The sequence below is a fragment of the Melospiza melodia genome, chromosome 2, assembly GCF_035770615.1.
Source record: "Melospiza melodia melodia isolate bMelMel2 chromosome 2, bMelMel2.pri, whole genome shotgun sequence".
Taxonomy (NCBI): domain Eukaryota; kingdom Metazoa; phylum Chordata; class Aves; order Passeriformes; family Passerellidae; genus Melospiza; species Melospiza melodia.
This window is the reverse complement of record NC_086195.1, coordinates 82,146,042-82,164,221: the sequence shown is the minus strand read 5'-3', so window position 1 is coordinate 82,164,221 and position 18,180 is coordinate 82,146,042. Positions and strand designations below refer to the sequence as shown.

The 18,180-nt window shown below is 38.7% G+C and overlaps 1 protein-coding gene across 2 annotated transcripts in view; it reads left to right on the top strand.

The window, feature by feature from the left end:
- The window catches only part of ATP8A2 (ATPase phospholipid transporting 8A2), a 314,756-nt gene that overhangs the window by 55,579 nt on the left and 240,997 nt on the right, over positions 1–18,180 (top strand). Inside the window, exons 7-16 of one of the 2 annotated variants that reach the window (XM_063149059.1) lie at positions 458–531; positions 3,625–3,694; positions 5,044–5,171; positions 6,224–6,335; positions 6,863–7,028; positions 9,293–9,420; positions 10,618–10,695; positions 13,012–13,100; positions 13,808–13,852; positions 15,117–15,192. In XM_063149059.1, the coding sequence (XP_063005129.1) occupies positions 458–531; positions 3,625–3,694; positions 5,044–5,171; positions 6,224–6,335; positions 6,863–7,028; positions 9,293–9,420; positions 10,618–10,695; positions 13,012–13,100; positions 13,808–13,852; positions 15,117–15,192 (966 nt within the window). The remainder of the gene's footprint in view (positions 1–457; positions 532–3,624; positions 3,695–5,043; positions 5,172–6,223; positions 6,336–6,862; positions 7,029–9,292; positions 9,421–10,617; positions 10,696–13,011; positions 13,101–13,807; positions 13,853–15,116; positions 15,193–18,180) is intronic. The other variant, XM_063149060.1, reaches the window with a different exon arrangement.

Sequence of the window (18,180 nt, the reverse complement as noted above, 5' to 3'; positions counted from 1 at the left end):
TAGGTAAGTAATACAGGTAAGGAATAGAAGAAAACTCTTGATACTTAATGAAGGGGAAGTTTAAAGATGAAGGTAAAGTTTAAATATTCTTACTAGGGGGAAAAAATATGACTAAAGAAAACCCCCGAATTTGGATAATAGCAGAATTATAGAAAAAAAGTAATTTTTATTAAATATAAGCCATAGAAGTTCACAATTTCTAATTGAGTGTGTCTAATCTATCTGAGTGTACCTTTTTTCTCTATAGAATTTTATACTTTGCATTCAGAAAAGGGAAGGCTTTGATATTTCCAAACTTGCAGTGAAAAGTACTCTGACTTTCAGAGAAACTATCTCTAGCTGTTCTGTGCATGATGCTGCTTTTCTGACTGTGTGAAAGAAAATAACAAACTAACATTCCAGACAAGCGAACTGTTTGTTTTTCTCTTCCATGCTACTGTACTCCTGGCCACCACAGGTAGCAGTAGGCGATATTGTGAAGGTCACCAATGGGCAGCATCTTCCAGCAGACATGATCATAATATCTACCAGGTATCCTGAATGGGTGTGGAAGTGATGTGTCTGATGAACTGAGGTGCAGAGGACTTGAATCTCTGTATTTGCTATTAATAAAACCAGACATCAGATAGCATTAATTCTATTCCACATCTAAAATCAAATTTCAACAAAATTCATTGACAAAATATGGCTTTACTAGGGTTTGATTCATGTATCATTGTAGATCGGCTCTTCTAAAACAAGGTGCTTCAAGGCTTCACTTTATGAATTGCAGGTACATAATACTCTGTATTGATGAGTTTGTTGGAAGACTGAAGGTCCTTAACATGAGCTTCGTGCATTCACTGGTTCTATGGCCTTCTGAGAATCCCTCCACTTAAATAAGGAAGCTTAAGTTTTCTTCCAGTTAATTCCCCTGAGTATTCAGCATATTTTCCTGTGCTCCTCCAGGAAGATTTCTCTTTCAAATAGTTAATCCTAAAGGCGAGCTCTGTTGGCATTAAACTACAAAATAGCTTTTGAACTTAATTTGTTCACTACTTCTCTTGGATACAGCACTTGTATGGCCCATCTCTAGCTTGGGAGGGACAGTAACCTGTTGAGTCCTTCTTGGTTTAGTTTCAAGTATGGGACAAATTCCTGATGCCCCTCAGGACACATTTTGCCTTCTTGGCTGCCAGGGCACTGTGGACTCATGTTGAACTTGCCATTTACCAGGACCCTCAGGTTCCTTTCCATGGGACTACTCTCCCTCATCCCATTCTCCAGTCTGTACACACATCCAGGGTTGTCCTGTTCACAGGCAGAGAATCCAGCACTTGCCTTTGTTAAACTTCAGATGGTTGGTAGTTGCCCAGCCCTCTCGTTTATTGAGGTCTCATAGTTCCTAAAAGCATTTGAGTGGTACTTGACTGCTAGTCTAGGTTCTGGATCTGTAGAGCAACTTGAGGCTGAATCAAAACCACAGTTTGCTTAGACAGATGAGGTGTTAACAAGAGACAACAGCACAACTCCTGTTCATAAATATGCTTGCAATAGCCAGACCTTACAACACCTCCATAATTCCCTCCTGTGTGTGTGCTTTTCAATGGTAACTGCAGATTCCTCTGGTCTCAGGGATTCAGTTCTCTTACATGATCCAGCTTTTAAGGGAATTTGGTTTTTTCAAGCTCCTGTATTTTCTGCTCCATCCTTCTTGTCTGTACTGTTTCTGAAAGGTTTCAATTTTTTCTAAGCTATATGCTGAAGCTCAGTCTTTTTGAATTACTGCATGATGAAGGATAGAGGTACCTCCATTCCATGGTATACAGTATTGTATTTTTCAAAACAAGCCTCAAACCTTAAATAAGTAGTTGTCAACTTAATATGCAGTTAGGCTGAATTTGGACATCAATAATTTTGTTTCAGCATTGAAGAATTTTTTACTTAAGAACTTCTCTAATGTATTATACTAAAAACCCCTTCTGACTTATTTCTTAACTGTGTGAGCCAGCTTTTTGTTCTATATTATTCTACTAACCTGCTGTCTTTGATAACCACATAATAAATAGAAAATTTAACCCAAAGCATGTTGATTTGGGAGAAACTTTGCTTGAAATAAATAGCAATTTCTATGGCAGTTCTGCTTTATAATTGGTATTATTCCCATGATTCCTTTAAATGCCAATACTAAGTGTCCTCAGTTCACCAGAAAGCTCTGCATGTTCTGAAGGGGGTGGATTCTTTTGCTTATATATGTTGATTTTTCTGTGTCTGAGGTGATTGTCAGAGGTAAATTGACAGTTGTTTTTATCTTGGATCTCTTTTCCTGTTCAACAAAAAGGTGACATCAAATTTTACATAAAAAATGAATTAACAGGAAGGAAAAATATTTTAATTTCAAACACAACTTTGCATGGAAACACGTCCACATTTCTCATTTCCACAGTTCATGCTATTTCTGTGGGAATTAGAGGAATTGTATTGCAAAAGGTCTCCTTCCTGAGCTAACCACTTCAGTTATAGTAGGTAAGGTGTATGACAGAGGTAAAATTGCAATCAATCTGGACTCTCATCAGTGTCTTTCTTGAGTTCATATTCAAATTTACTGTGTAGGAGGGGACAAAGAATAGACTCAACCATTTTTTCTTTTCAAAGCAAAATTATTGGAGAGAATAATCTGGCTTCTTACTGTGTTATAAATGTACCTGTCCATTTCTTAATTATTGTTTTCCTAAGGAGCCCTTGTTCCTGACTGTTCTGTTGATTGAGTACATTTGCTGTTAGAACAGTTTGTTACTTTGGAAAAAAAATAGTCATTTATCAAGAGTATGAGAAGTGATATGCTGAAGAAGCACTTGCTTGAGTCCAGGTGGGAAACTGATATTCCTTAGCAGCCTGAGAAGACAGTGGGCAGAAAAATCGTTTTGGTGATGCTATACAGAGGTTTTGAATCTTGAGTGGCCTGTCAGGAAAAGATCTAGTAAAAGTACTCTTCCTTGTCACACCTAGGCTGAGCTCCTCTGTTACATACAGGTGAGAGCTTGACTAATAGGAAGTTCAGTTCTAGGAGGAAGATTTTTGTCCCTATTGGTAAGGGCAGAAACACATGTGGAAGATGCAGGTTACAGCCTTCAATCCTGACAAACCTTTTTCTCATGCTTGAAAAAGGTGTTTAGCAGTGACTTTGGGTGTACTTCCCTTATTAAGGCGACCTTGCAAAAGTGATTTTGTGTGTTCAGTTCACAGACAGAATTCAATGGCAGAGAGCATTGCTGTCTTCATCCAAACATATCCCCTTTTTATACTGTTCAATACTTGCTCTTTCATCTGTAGCTCTTAAAATTGGAAGCAATTTAATGGATTGCAATTCAGAGTAATCCACTTTAAGCATCTAAGTTTATAATGACTTGCTCAGTTCTTACTGATTTTTGATTTAGACTTGTCTTTCTCTGTAGTTTGTTGTATGACCATATCCAAAGACATGTCTGTTAAATATGTACCTTCAACTTTCATGGTGTACATTGCCAGTATAGTTTTCTGTCTTCTGCAGTGCATTGAAGAAGTCTATGGTGGACTGTATTAGTGCAAAAGTGGTGTACAAAAAAGTACTGAGTTTTAATATTGAAAATCTTACACTCCTTACAGTGAACCACAAGCCATGTGCTATATTGAAACAGCTAATCTCGATGGGGAGACGAATCTTAAAATACGACAGGTAAAACAAACCAATTTTTTTTTTTCTTTGAGCTATTTAATATTAGTTATGAACCAGCATCTAGCTTACATGACAACAATACAAGTGCTTTTTTTTATTGTTTTTTTAAAAAGCATGTTCCTTCAAGTGGCTGTAATTTGCCTTTTCAACAGATACAAACCCAAGCAGTAATACATCATGTGGAAGTGTAAGGAACTAACCTGGAGCAAGTATTTTAAGCCCAGAGAGACAAATCAAACAGACCTTGGATGTGTTTTGCTGAAGGTCTAGTTGGTGGAATTTAAGTGCTGTACATAAAAAAAACAGCTATGCTTGTGATGAGAGTTGCAGTGTCTCGTCACAAATACTATTTTATGAGCATTATGCAGAGGCAGAAGCTGAAAAGGATCTTTATAAATTGAGCAGAAGAATTTATTTGGATCTTTCTAGTTTTGTTACAGAAGTAGTGTTGCTTATAGTGTTTAGAAATAGTTAAGAATCTTTGGCTTCTTTGATTAAAAAAAGTACTTAGATTAGGATTTTGAAACATAGATAATTTGTTTTAAAAAACTACACTTGCTGCTTCTTTGCTACATTTGTAGAAATGTGACTTAATGTTCCAGATCAGGCTACTAAGTCTGGTCTTGAGCTCTGGTAGGATTTTATTTGCTTCAGGACATGCTTCAAATACAAAAATATGGCCTTGCTCCATCTTGCAGTGCTGCAGTCAAATTTTGCCAAAAGAAACACGACATGGATTCCTCTTTTAATAGAAAGGCAGTGGGATGCTGTGCATGTGCTCAGATTTAGAGTACCAATATTTTGTTGCAGTTGTGTGACAGGCTGATCATTGACCTTGAGGAGGATCAGAGCATATTGGCTGCAGTAGCCCAAGAGAGACTACACTTAAGAACAACCATATTTAGCAGCCATAACACATCAGGGCAGCTATACTTTGAGCAAAAAGCCAAGTCTATTTATGCTGCTTTTCTCCTACTTCCTCCTGCACGTATCAAACTTTGTGTTTTGTGGATATTACTTTCCTCTTGGTTAAAGAGGAGCCATGTAGGTAATGTGAAGATGTGTGTAGAGAGTTTCAGTCTTGGTAGTAGTTTTCTATGTGTCCGTAATGAGTTTTCCTTGCAGGAAATAGGTATTGAATATCAAACAAAAAAATAAAAGCCCAAAACATAATGAAAACCAGCCTTCAAAAAAAAAAACCCACCAAAGCAAAACAGGATCCCAAGTAACAAACCTCCACAGATTTAATTGTATTTTGGTTCATAGATGTTAAAAGGAAGCACTGTTTCCGTAGATTGCTTTCTAATAGCAGTTTTTGTCAAAAATCTCCTTTAAATTGTTCTGTGCAGGGTTTGTCTCAAACTGCTAGTCTCCAGTCCAGGGAAGAATTGATGAAAGTGTCTGGGAGGATAGAATGTGAAGGACCCAACCGCCATCTCTATGACTTCACTGGAAACTTGCGCTTAGATGGTCAAAGGTATTGACAACAAAGCCGTGAATTCATTTGGTTAGGAAAAATGTTTCCTCTGTTCTTTTAGTCTGGAACTCTGAGCACATGTATGTTTTTGCTGGAGAAGAGGAGGGTAGTAATTAATATTTATTAATCAGAGCATCTGCCAGTATAAGATAACACAGTTCTGTCTTTGCATGGGTACTTCTGCTCTTTATGGGAGTATTGATTTCTTTGTAATTAATGGTGATATTTTATTAAAAGGTACATCTAAAGAGAAGGATTCAAGGAAATGGTTGGGGTTTTTAGGGCCTTCTTATTACACAAGATACACAGAAGAAATAGAGACCTTTCCCTTTCAACAGGAGCCAAAGGCTGCACCAAGGTCAAGTTTGTAGAGAAAAGTGATCCCAGAACCTGGAGGCTTTGGCAGTGTGACTTTGATTTCTAGAACTCTTAAAAGAAAAGTATGTCGTTTTAGTACTCAAATTCACAGATTGTGACAGGTTGGTAGGAACATACATGTTATATTTGGCTGTACCTGTTTTCCTTTACCAAATGTATCTTCCTTGGGCAGCTCAGTCCAAGAATAGCAGATGATCACTTGCATCCCACTTGGAAGTCACATGGTTGATACAGGCTTTCTCAAATGCTTGTTTAATTGTGTATTTGATATAGTGTGCTTGAAATGGATGGTCTCTTTGCAAGTTCAATGCCTCTTTGAAATGGATGGTCTCTTTGCATGTTCAATGCCTCTCTGCCCTTGATATGAGAGAGAATGTACTAGCCAAGGTCAAGTGCAGAATAAGCTTATTTATGGCTGCGACATAATTTCTCAAGTTCTGGATAACTGGAGCAGCTCTGCCCTACTGTGCTTTAGCAGGAATTAGACTTACAGAGGTTTCAGTGCTTTCTTAGTTGTGTGAACAATCTAAGCTCATTATATTGCTATTACCTTCTTCTCCTGTTGTTGTTTGGGATTGTTTGTATTATTAACTGGGGAGCAAGGCTAGGAGTAGAGCTATCTTCTTTAAAGTGTTACCAAGAACTGGAAGATTCATGAACTACTTCTTTTGCAGCCCAGTTCCTGTTGGTCCAGACCAGATCTTGCTGAGAGGTGCACAACTGAGAAACACTCAGTGGGTCTTGGGTATTGTTGTGTATACAGGACATGATACAAAACTCATGCAGGTAAAGGTTTTAAGGGGATTAAGGGTATGTTTTGATAGAAGTTGGTCTTATTTCCTGTATTTTCATTGTCATTGACTTGATTTGATGAAATAGTTTGACTCATTATAGTTAAGGCTTGGAGGTCTCGAGGAATAGAAGGGTCCATTGTGCTCCAATTTGCATGTGCACATGTGCGAACACACGAAGTGAAAGCAGTTCAATATGTTAGGAGAGCTAACTTTCATCTTAACTTATCTGGTAGCTGGATGGCATTTAAAACTGAGGCTTAACAGCTGAGGACATAACGTAATTATCTTCATGATTATTACTAAGACAGCAGTCCTGTATTTCCTTAATGTCAGGGAGTGCCTGGTGAGACGGGCAACATGTGTATGTTGATCACTGCTGCTAAGCATCAATGGGATGGACAGCAGGTGCTCTAAAGGACTCTGAAAGTAAAGACTGGGTTTGCTTCTGGATTTTTCTCTTGTAAAAGCCATTGCCAGGTTCTTTCTCTTTTTTTTTTTTTTTCCCCTGCTGCTGTTTAGAATTCAACCAAAGCACCTCTGAAGAGATCAAATGTGGAGAAAGTGACCAACATGCAGATCCTGGTTTTGTTCTGTATTCTCCTGGTAATGGCCCTTGTGAGTTCTGTAGGTGCCTTATTATGGAACAGAACGCACGGCGAAGTTGTCTGGTACCTTGGCTCCAACAGTGAGTATGCAGGCACTGGGCCAGTGATGTATCAGACTGCAGGGACAGCCAGGCTCTTACCTTCACTGAATTAATGCATAAAATAAGAAATAAATTTAAAAACCACAAAAAAAGCCCCAAACCCCCTGTATCTTGCTAGTTTTTTCATGACCTAATATATTGTTTTTGAGAATAGGCTGACATAAGTGAGCTTCCCAGTGAGGCTTCTAAAGGTTAGGTAAATATCACTGGGCTAGCACCCAGGGAGCAGGGGTAGAAACAAAAGGGGCAAGAGTTACTCTTGGATATCTGGTGTTCCCTTCTTTCATCTCTGTAGAGATACCATACATGTATTTTTTCTCATGTACTGCAGCCTTGTGTGTGTCTGACAGTATTTGACTACAGGATGGGGAGTATCAGTCTGATGCCTACTTCAGCTTTATGCTTATATACAGATGCAACTGTACTTCTTTGAGTTAGAAATGCTGATCTGCTCTTTTAGAGAAAATTGAAATGGTGGATGTCACAAATTCTTATTTATTGCGTAAAGTTTCTGTCTTTAGCTTCTGTTAACTTGTTGTGAGAAAACTGATCTTTTAGCATCATTATATGAAGGGTTTTATTTGATTTTTCTTAGTCCTCAAATTTATTAGCTCATTATCAAAGATGGACATGAGCAATGAAGTACTCCCCAGCAGACTTTTAAGGAGGTTACATTAGCTGTAAAATGTGATGTTAAAAGCATTTTGAGATGCAGATCTTAAAGCAGTTATCAGAAGCTGCAAATGCCTTGTCTGCTGATGATGCAAAACAGATGGCAAGTGTATCTTCTGCAGTTTAAGAACTGTAGTTATGGTAGTAATGAAAAAAACCCCATAGGAATAGCATGGAAATGCCCCATATTTGACTCTGGGTTTTGTTAGTAGTAATGTCTTCTTGCAGCAGTGTCAGCACTTTTCAGAACTTCTTGCCTGCTCTCCCCTTGTTTTTTAATGAGTAAGTTTAAATTTGTGCCTTCCAATGACAGAAGTAGTACTGGAAAAGATGAATGGAATGAAGTCTTGAACTTGCAGTACAAAACGGGTTCTACTTGCAGTAGACTAAGATATCATGATAGTCTGTGTAGATGCCTTTTTGAATTTTGAATGCACAATTTCTATGCCTTCTGTAACTGCCACACACAGAAAAGACACTTTTTCAGGTTTGGCAGGTAGATGCTAAATTTTGGTTAAATGTCTCATCTCTGTAAAAATTGTATTGGAAAATGTTCCAATACCAAGCATGCTTCTGTTTTGTGTAAACTTATCAAAGTTATGGAATTAGTGTGTACTCACACTTTGAGGTGCCTTTGTCCAAACTCTGATCTTTATTAGGCTTCAGTGATTTTCTCTGGATTCTGTCTCCTCCTAGTTTGCTCCCCTGACTTCTAATTAACTTATGATGCTGAAAACCCTTAGTTGTGGACTCTGACCCTGTTGTGCTGGATGTTCTGTGTGCTGACTGAAGTGCCTCTCTAAGTTTCTAGGGAAGTGGAGAGGATACAAATGTGGAGACACTGATTGTAAAGAGAGGCTGTAGGCAGCACTGTGACCAGGAGCCTTCCTCCCGTGTCTCTGCTGAGACTTGTACCTTCCTGCTGGCTGTCTATAAATGTTTCCCCTTCCCTTTAGGACCAGTTGTGGTGGTAGACTTATTTGGGCAAGTTGCCCAGTGTTGTCACCATTAGTAACAGCTTCTTTGATTAAGCAGGGTGCCTTAGTTCATATACTAGACAAGTGTTTAACAGTCAACTTGTTCTTGTTGATTTCTTTTGTAAGGGTAAATTCTCAATTCTGACCATTATGTCAGATTTTAGAACTAATTTCAGTGTTTATTTTTTGTTTCCTAACTCCACTGAAGCAAGTAGGCACTCTCTGAAAGGTGGTTATATTACTAGTGACATTGGGGGCTCTTAATTGGGCAGTTGACACACTAGATAAATGTCTAATTTTGGTTATAGTGGGGCATATTGTACTTTTCACCATCTGTCCAGCAAAAATTGTTCAGAAAATGTACTGTTCTTTTACATATAGCCTCACTAACCTTGTCCTTCTTCACCTGGTATGGTGTGGTTGTTTTATCTGTCTTGTGTTGAAATCAATATTAAAATGGCCCTTACACTAGACATCAACACAGTAGCTTATTATTTTGGCTTTGTTAAATCTGATTAGGTGAACTGCATAAAGATGATAGCCCCTATACCACTCAGACTTGTCTGCTAATGTCCTGTGTCTTTTGATCCACAGAAATGCTGTCTGTCAACTTTGGATACAATCTGCTGACGTTTATAATCTTGTACAACAACCTTATTCCAATCAGCCTTCTGGTGACATTGGAAGTTGTCAAGTTTACTCAGGCTCTTTTTATAAATTGGGTAAGTAGCAAGAGTGAATGTATCTCAGTTCTGGATGTTGACATTTAAAATAAAAACCCACTTAACATCTTAGTGAGATTTTCTAATTACTTTCTGATGCAACTTCTGGGAAAGGCAGGGGGAAACTCAGGTTTTATTCTATATCAGTTCACAGGAAATTAAAAGATCTAGTTACAGGAAGGTGCCCTGTGCAAATCATGACTTGTATTTTAGGCTTTTAGGATGAGAAGGCAGCCTCAGCTCTTGGTTGAAGGAGGTCTCTCTCTCAGCTGACTCACATTCAGCAATTATCTTTTGAAAACTCTTCGGTATCTTATAGCTTCTTTGAGACACAGCAGAGGGCAAGACTAGACTTGGTTGTTGGCGTGGGGGGTTTTTTTGTTGTTATTTTTGTTGTTTTTTTTTTGGGGGGGGTTGCTTGTTGGTTTTTTGGGTTTTTTTGTGTTTTGTTTTTACATCTTGAGGCTGGCCTTAAGGTCACCTCTGGAATGGACCATAATGTTTTCGTAAGGAGATAAGTTGATGTTGCCTCACCACCAAACAGCGATCCCTCTGTTCAGGGAAGCTTTGACTTCAAAATGTCTTTCTCAAGTTGTGGGCCAGAAATACTCTAGTGGTGGCTCTTAAGCTGGACAAAACCAAGAGAGATTCCTTTTGTTGGTATGCATTAATCCTTGGACTTTGAGTAATGTAGTAGGTTACTGTAAAACATGTGTAAGCAAAGTTTAATATGTCTGTTCATTGAGCTGCTTGTAATGTAGTAGACATGCATATCTGAGAAGTTCTTAGGTTTGTGTAACAGCTGTTTCTTTGTAGTAAAAGAAGTTGATTTCATGGATCCACTAAAATTGTCTCATAGATGTGACTAGAGCAACTGATTGTTGTTACTGACTACTTTATGATGAGCATGGCTAATGCATGAACTTCTTTCTACTGTACTGAGTTTTTTTCTGTTGCACCTTTAGTTTATTAGCTACCTATAGTTGAATCTGTCTTTTCTCATGTCCTTGTAGGATGGAGGTATACTTTGGAAAGGAGGCACCCATATTCATCCTGGGATGATGTTTGTCTCAAGCATTCAGAATGCCTGCTCATAGCATTAAGACAATCAAGCCAAGTTGGAGCTGACTAAAAGAAGAACAGAGACTTTAGTGTTTAATTTGCATAACATAAGTCTCAATTTTGCTCTCATTTCAGGACATAGATATGTATTACCCTGAAACAGATACACCTGCAATGGCCAGAACCTCAAACCTTAATGAGGAACTTGGGCAGGTAAGATAACATTTTCTGAAGTGTCATGATTGTGATATACTCTCTCAAGAGCAAAGGCATAAGAGCAACATGTACAAGACTGTACAAGATGTACAAATCAGCTTTATTTTCTTGCTCTGTGGCTCGAGTTAATGGGACATTTTTATTTTCTCTAGTCTGAGTCTTAAAAGTGAAATAATGAGATATCACAGGATTAAATGTAATGTCATATAGGCAGTTTTATTTTTGGGAATTGAAACTATTTCTTATGTGCACTCTAAACTTTATTCTCAAAGGTCTTGGAGAGATGCTCTGTGATTTTGGCTGTCTATACCAGAACAGAACATACAGGGCTAGACTTATTAGTTTTTGATGTTTCTGACTGGAGATGCAAGTAAAAAAAAAAATGCAGTTGTATTCCTAATTTAGATATTGTGATCCTTCAAGCATTTCTATTTTCCTTCAGATAAGGATAGGTGCATATTAACTTCTAGTTGTTGTAGCAGCTTTGTTTATTCTGGCAATAACATTTCTTCAAACCAGAAGGGCTTCCCAGAACAAGCTTACTGGATAATATAACTCTGCTGTTGGAATTTTGTAATACACTTGAGAAATGGTAGCTTTTTCCTTGACCACCAAGGTTATATGTCTGTGTGGAGGGACAGAATGTAAGAAAATACAGACAGTGCAGAAGGTAGTCTCACACCTGAGGAGTGAGTTGCAGCTGTTCTAATCACCAAAGATTAAGAGCAGGCCTGCCCTTAATAGGCCACAGCTGTGTCCAATAAGGAGACAGTGCTACAAAAGAGTGGGTTAGCTGGGTGAGGAGAGAGCTGGAGTTTGTTGGCTGTGCTGTGAGGAAGGAGGAGTCAGTGCTGTGAGGAGATTCCCATGAGAAATCACTGAGAAGCTATGGGAGCTTCACAATAAGATGGCAATAGGTTTGTAACTGAACTACGTGAACTTCATAATAGGCATGCATTTAGTATTGGAGGTAACATTACGTATTTAAACATGCATATTTTATTGAAGGATAATAATATCCTGCTCAGCAGGGGGGTAGTCAGTATTGTTCCTGCTTAATCTGATAATTTTTCTTATGAATGCTGAAATTTGATTTCTGTTTAAATCACTTTGATGTGAAGTTATCAACTTCGAAATTATGGTGTTATTTTTGCCTGAAGTAAAGGATGTGTGGCATAATATATGTTGGTGGCCCACATGTTATTTTCAGGAATGGCTTACTAGTGATTCTGTGTTACTAGACTGAATTTTTTTATTCTTTAATTGAATTACATGTTCACAGATGTCCTTGATATTTTTGTTTTATGGTGAAATTATTAATGACTTAAAATTCCTCAGAAGTGTAGGTACCCATTTTGACTTCTGACTTGCAAAGGCTCCATTTCCAATGCTGTATTCAGTAGCAGTACAGTGCACAACTAAAGGATCACATTACAAGTAGCGTAGTGCAGTGTCTTAAGCTGAATGGCAGTTGTTGAGGAAAAGCTTCTTCTAACTATAGTCAAATTATTTTTGTCTTTGAGTTGTCTAACTCGTTCATGTATCATCATCCCTTCCTGGTTGAAAGTCTTACCTGTTGCAGAGGTACAACTGTGGTATCATTAACTTGCAATTAGTTTTGGTCTGTTACGGCCCTTTGAAAGTGGGAATTTTGAATCTGCTAATGCTCCAAGAAGTTACTTTGATGGGGTTGCCTCCAAGTTTTACCTTAAAATCACTGTTTCTGTTAAGGGATTATTACTTTGGGCAGTGCTAACTGTCACTGTGTTTTGTGTACTTTAGGACTGCTCATGAGTGGACATGAGATAAAACATTTTTTGTTTCCCTGCATAGTACCAGTTGGACTTACTCTAGCATATTCTGTGCTTCAAGGTAGGGGAAAAAAAATCCCCAAACATTCCTGGTGATCTTTGAAACACAGACTGCCTTCAGTGTGTAAAATTCTAGTGAGCCTTCAACAATCCCAGGAGTCTTTGTTTTCATTTCTAATCACTCTTTGAGATTAGTACAGTTGAAAGATTTGATGAATGTCCAAGTAGTGCAACCAAGTACATCTGTAGTGATCACACTAGAGCCTTGGTAGTTGATACTTACTATTTGAGCCTTTCCACGTTTAGATATAAAGAATTAATGCAATTAAATAATTTGCCTGATTTTTGTTCTATAGATCTGGTAGACAAATCAAGCTGTAATAAGCCTGCGTTGGCCAATATTGTGACCTTTGAGCAATATGACTCTGAGTATCTTCCTGTTTTCTGCTTTGAGTTTTATTACTATGCAAGTTGAAAATCAGACTTGTTTTTTCCCTTCCAGGTTAAATACCTGTTTTCTGATAAAACAGGTACTCTAACATGCAATATCATGAACTTTAAGAAATGCAGTATTGCTGGAGTGACATATGGGTAGGTATGACTTTTAAAAAAACTCTGTAGCTTAATGTGTGCATATTACTGGTACAAAATTTTATATTGAAAAAGGATTAGAACATTCTGTTCTTCAGTTTTTATTCTAGCATATTTTGTTGTCTTAATTAGTAGTTTTCATTTTCCTGTCCTGCAGCGCAAATTATGAAAGTCAAACCTGGGGAGTACTTCACATGAAGGAAAGAAACTTGCTTCCTAACTTACCTGATCATGATTTAAACAAAACCAGAAGTGCTAAATAAGCTCTGGCCTTTCAAGAGGGAAGAAGTTGCAGTCCAAGGGTAGCAATTATCAGTCATATTTCTGTGACTTGAGAAGAACCAGAATTTTGTTAGAGCAGTGTAGTTGTAGTTATGGAGCTTAATATTCCTTGAACAAGAGGGATGGATACCTGCTTACTGGTTTTATTCTGTTCTGTCAAAAGGATCCCTTTGAGTCATCTACATCTTTGTATTTGCTTCATGTTAAATGGGTAGTCTTAAGATCTCAAGTTAACCTTTGAATTTCATGTTAGCTAAATTAGATATCTCAAAGGCAGAAAATTTGATTCAAATGTATGAACAGCTGAACCCATGGTTCCAGCATATGTTTTTGTGGGATGACTCATTGATCTTCGCCTTCTACCTATTTTTTTTTTTGTTACTAAAGTGGAATAAATGTTCTTTTTTCCTTTTTCTACTCCTCAGTCACTTTCCTGAGTTGGAAAGAGAACGTTCATCAGAAGACTTCAGGTAAATACATTCCAAGATGTTTATGTTCTGTATAGCAGAGTGGGTACAATCTATATAAAACAGCTTTCCAATTTGGGACTGGAAGAAGCCCAAGGGAGGAATGCATTTGAGTAAAATGGTCTTCCAGTGGGAGAGATGCAGAGCTGGTGGGTGGTGATGGATCTACTCTTCTGCATAGAGATTTCATATGTGAGGGGGGTTAGGAATAGGCAGTGGCTGGGATGCTAATGCAGTGCTTATTTATAATTGCAGACAGTCAAGTTAAAAGCTAAAATTAACCTACTTTGCAGGAACCTTACCCCTAGCTTGCGACTGAATGTTGCTCTTTATGATCACCGAGTTCAGGTCTGAAGAGAATGAGAAGAAAAGGGACTTCTTTATTAAAATGCTATGTTTTAATAATTGATCATGTCCAGAGAATGCTTCTTGTTTTTATTGGGAACATTAATGAATAGAGGTGATGGGTCTGTCGCATTCCACAGAAACTAGTGAAGACCCAGAGGTGTTACATGGTATCAGTGAAACACGTTTTGATTATTGGGAAGGAAGGGAAGAGCCAGGGAGAACTGACATGGATTTGAATGACAAATACAAGGAAGAAGTGAATTTCCACCCAAGAAACAAGCCATCACTGAATGCTGTTAGAAAAGTACTGGGTGATGAGCTAAGCTGGGCTTCTCCACTGGTCCAGCTCATTTCTATTATCATGTTTTAGGAAGGTGATAAAATGATGTTTCTTCTGCTAAGAGGCAATTTCTATGGATCCCTCTTTTCTTCCAATATATTGCTATTTTCTTCATTGCTGTTTTTTCTTTCTTTGTACCTTTCTTTTCTATTCAGTTCTGTGCAAGTTTTTCCTAGGTAGTTACTTGGAGACTTAAAATCCTCCAGGAGTCAGCTTGAAGCAGAATGCTCTGACTAGGCAGGGAACTTAGGGATATTGAACGTCGATCTATTTTATGAGCAAGCTGCCCTGAAATCCATTTATCTTAAATATGCTTAAAAACTGCTGTTGCTACATCTGTCCCAGGAACTGCATTGACACTTGAATCTTCTGAAATATGCTGTCAGCCATAACCATTTTGGGTTTTTTGCTGGTGTTAATTTTCAGCACTTGCTGCATTACTCATATGATCTTTTCACAATGCTTTCAAGGACACTGGAGTCTTACTTTGCTTTTTAAATTTGTTTCCCAAGAAACTAGATGAAGCACTAAGATTGGCAATGTTGCCACTTGTTTGAATATGCTTGTTTTGCTCTGCAGCCAGCTACCTCCTTCCACCAGTGAATCGTGTGAATTTGATGACCCAAGACTGCTGCAAAACATTGAAAATCATCATGTAAGTCTGCTCTTTGAATATCACGCCTCTCAAATGCCCTATTCTGGGCTTGTCTGGAATTGAATGCTGAACAAATCTATTTGTGTGATTAAGTCTGCTCTGTGAGCGTGTCATGCAAGCACAGAGGGGGTAAATTGGAATCAAAATAGCTCCCTCCAACGCCTTTCTGCCTACTTGTCTTACAATTGAATTAAAGAAGCAATGGCATTGATGCAGATTCTAGCTACCTCCAAGGCAGCTTTGTATATTCTGTTGTATATGGAAGGTAATGCTTTGTAACAAGTTATGATAGAAATTTAAGTTCTTTAAAAGAAGCTACTTGGGGTGTTGAAACATTTATACCATTTTTAACTGTAGCATTTCAAGGTGGTTCTGGAATGAGCCTTAAGTATTGCAAGGGTTTGGAATTCTAGTTGTGTAAAGGATGTAAGAGATGGGAGTTAATTGCAAATTCAAGTTTGGCATGAGCACTAATGAGTGGTAGTCTTAGCCTAGCTGTTGAATCCTAAAGGGACCTATTCTTTACAGTGTCAGTTCATTGTTTATTTGGAAGTCATGTGGGTATGAAGTGTCTCACTGGACACCAGACAATTAATTCACCTGCCAAAAAGCATGACCCTTCTTCTCTGCAGGCTGTCTCACAGTATGGGGTCTGAGCATTGGCAAGCACAAACTCAGTCAGCTGATTGCTTTCCTTAGTGTAACTTATGCAGCTGGGCTGGTTTAGTTTAGTATGAGCATCTAAAATGTACTTGCAATATACAGTTTGTGTGCAGGAAGGCTTTGCTTTCTGTTCAGCTGTGCAGAACTTAAGAACTGCAGCATGGTATGAGTGCTATAAGGGAGTAATTACTTGGTGTGGCACTATGTATTCTGCAAGGTGATGGAGCCTAAAGGTGGCTCCTGTGCTCTAACCTCCAGCAAGGTGATCCACTCAGGACAGTGCCCTGGTTTTCTATGTGGTTTTTGTACTCATGTACTCTGGAAAGATTTCCCACTGGACATGACTTGCAGCCAAGATTTGTGCATGTCCTGTTCCTTTGTGTCCTGTTTGTTTATGGCTACAGTTATGGCTTATGGCACTTGCTGACTCCAGGTATTCATTCTAGTTTAGGTGTAGACTGCAGGTAAAATGTCTTTGAGCTCTTTCTGGCTGCTGTTGCTTTAGGTATGCCTAGAGAAAAATGCTTTGGTGTATTTCAATAGACTCAGCAGAAGAGATGTATCTCAAATGAGCTGCGAGATGGAATTTCTTACCTAGCCTTGAGATGGCCTCTTATTTTAGGGCTACCTAATTATTTGGTCTTCTCTGGGTGGTTTCTTCTTTGGGGGATAAAATAAATATACACTGTTGTAGCAGGCAAATAAGGGATTTTGGTAGATTCCCTAAGTGTCATTTAGTCTAGACAGCACAGCCATCTTCTATGCTGAACCCTTTTCCAGTTTCCTTTTTGCTGGTTACTTAAACAGACAAATATTGATGTCATTGTGCAACTGGCTGTTGGACTGAGCACATTGTGTGAACTCAGCCCTCAGACAATGAGTGGGGAAATTACTGGCCAAAGATACTTTTCAGAGCCTGACTGTACTGGAGGAATGGGTGCCGCCCTCTGGCTAGTGGTGGTTTAGCATAAGACATGAGAATGCAAGGACTACTTACGACAGTTTGCTGAGCATGTCTGGGTGTATTTTTCAGGCTGTGGGTGAGAGGAGGGGCTGAATTCCAGGATAGTGGTAGAGAGGAGGGTCTTTCTGGCTTTTTTTGCATTAGGTCAGCTACTGAGGTGCATAAACTGCTTCTTTCTATCTAAAAATCTGTATAATCTTCATTTTTACAGCTGATAGATAGCTGCAGATGCTATTTGCAGGTGTCTGTCAATTTCTACTCGTTTAGTGAACTGTGATGAAAAACTGAAGTGTTCTAGCATAAGCTACCTAGTGAAGTTAGATGGTGCTGTACTCGGGCAATTCCCTCTGAACGTTTGCCCTTCTGCAGCTGAAGGTGCAAGTGTGATCTCTTACATGCTCTCATTAAGTGTTCATTGCTCTCCTCTTGAAGATTTTAATCTTTTTTTTTTTTTAATTCAGTCACAAGTGTTAGTTTAGAACTGTCACAGTGCCAAGTAATTTTCTTTCCAGGTTGAAAATAAAAAATTATGCACTTGTACTCATGAGACTGTCTTCCATCTGCTAGGAAGATTTCTAGCATCCTGCATCACCTCTAAATTTCATAGCTCTTCTGGACCTCTGGTGTGTAAGGGCTGACTGATAGCCAAGTCCACTTTTGAGCAGTTAAAGAATTTTTGCCGTGTAGGAATTGTTCCAGGGAAAAATAACTTGTCTTGAAAACCTGTGGAGGTTTCTTTTGGCTGCTTTGCCAAGATGTGGGAGAAAGTACCAAGCTCTGTCTGCCTGTGCTTTTTATTGGCTTCTGTTGGATGAACTGTACAGCTGTACCAAGTGTATGATGCTGTCTTGTTTCTATAGCAAAAATGGCTTCAGCTCTTAGTCTAATAAGAGTCTTTGCTAAGACTGGAAGGAATGTTTGGTGAATATGCTAGATGGTGTTCATCTTGGTGCTTGCTAGTTGCATATGTCCTGTGAATGAGCTCAGCACAGAGATGCAAGCCTGTTTCATGTGGGGTTATGTTTTACACTAGTGATAGGAGAGCAGGGAAGGAGGTCAAGAGGGAACTAACAGACTTGATTCTCATCCTAGACTCCTGTATCTCCCAGGATTCTCTCTGAACCTCATCTGTGAATTTTAATTTGCATATGAACTTTCTTCTGTGGCCCCCAGTTTATGTCTTGGCCAAGAAGCAGCAAACATGGTGTAGCTGCAGATGCCTGAATTGGCTCAGTGAGTACCTGTGATGAGTACTTCAGCAGCTGGCCAGGCAGAGCAGACAGCTGTTGTGCTCACATTGAGCCTTTACCACGCTGAAAGTGTTTGTTTAGACCTCACCAACACATCTATTTATTCTTGTG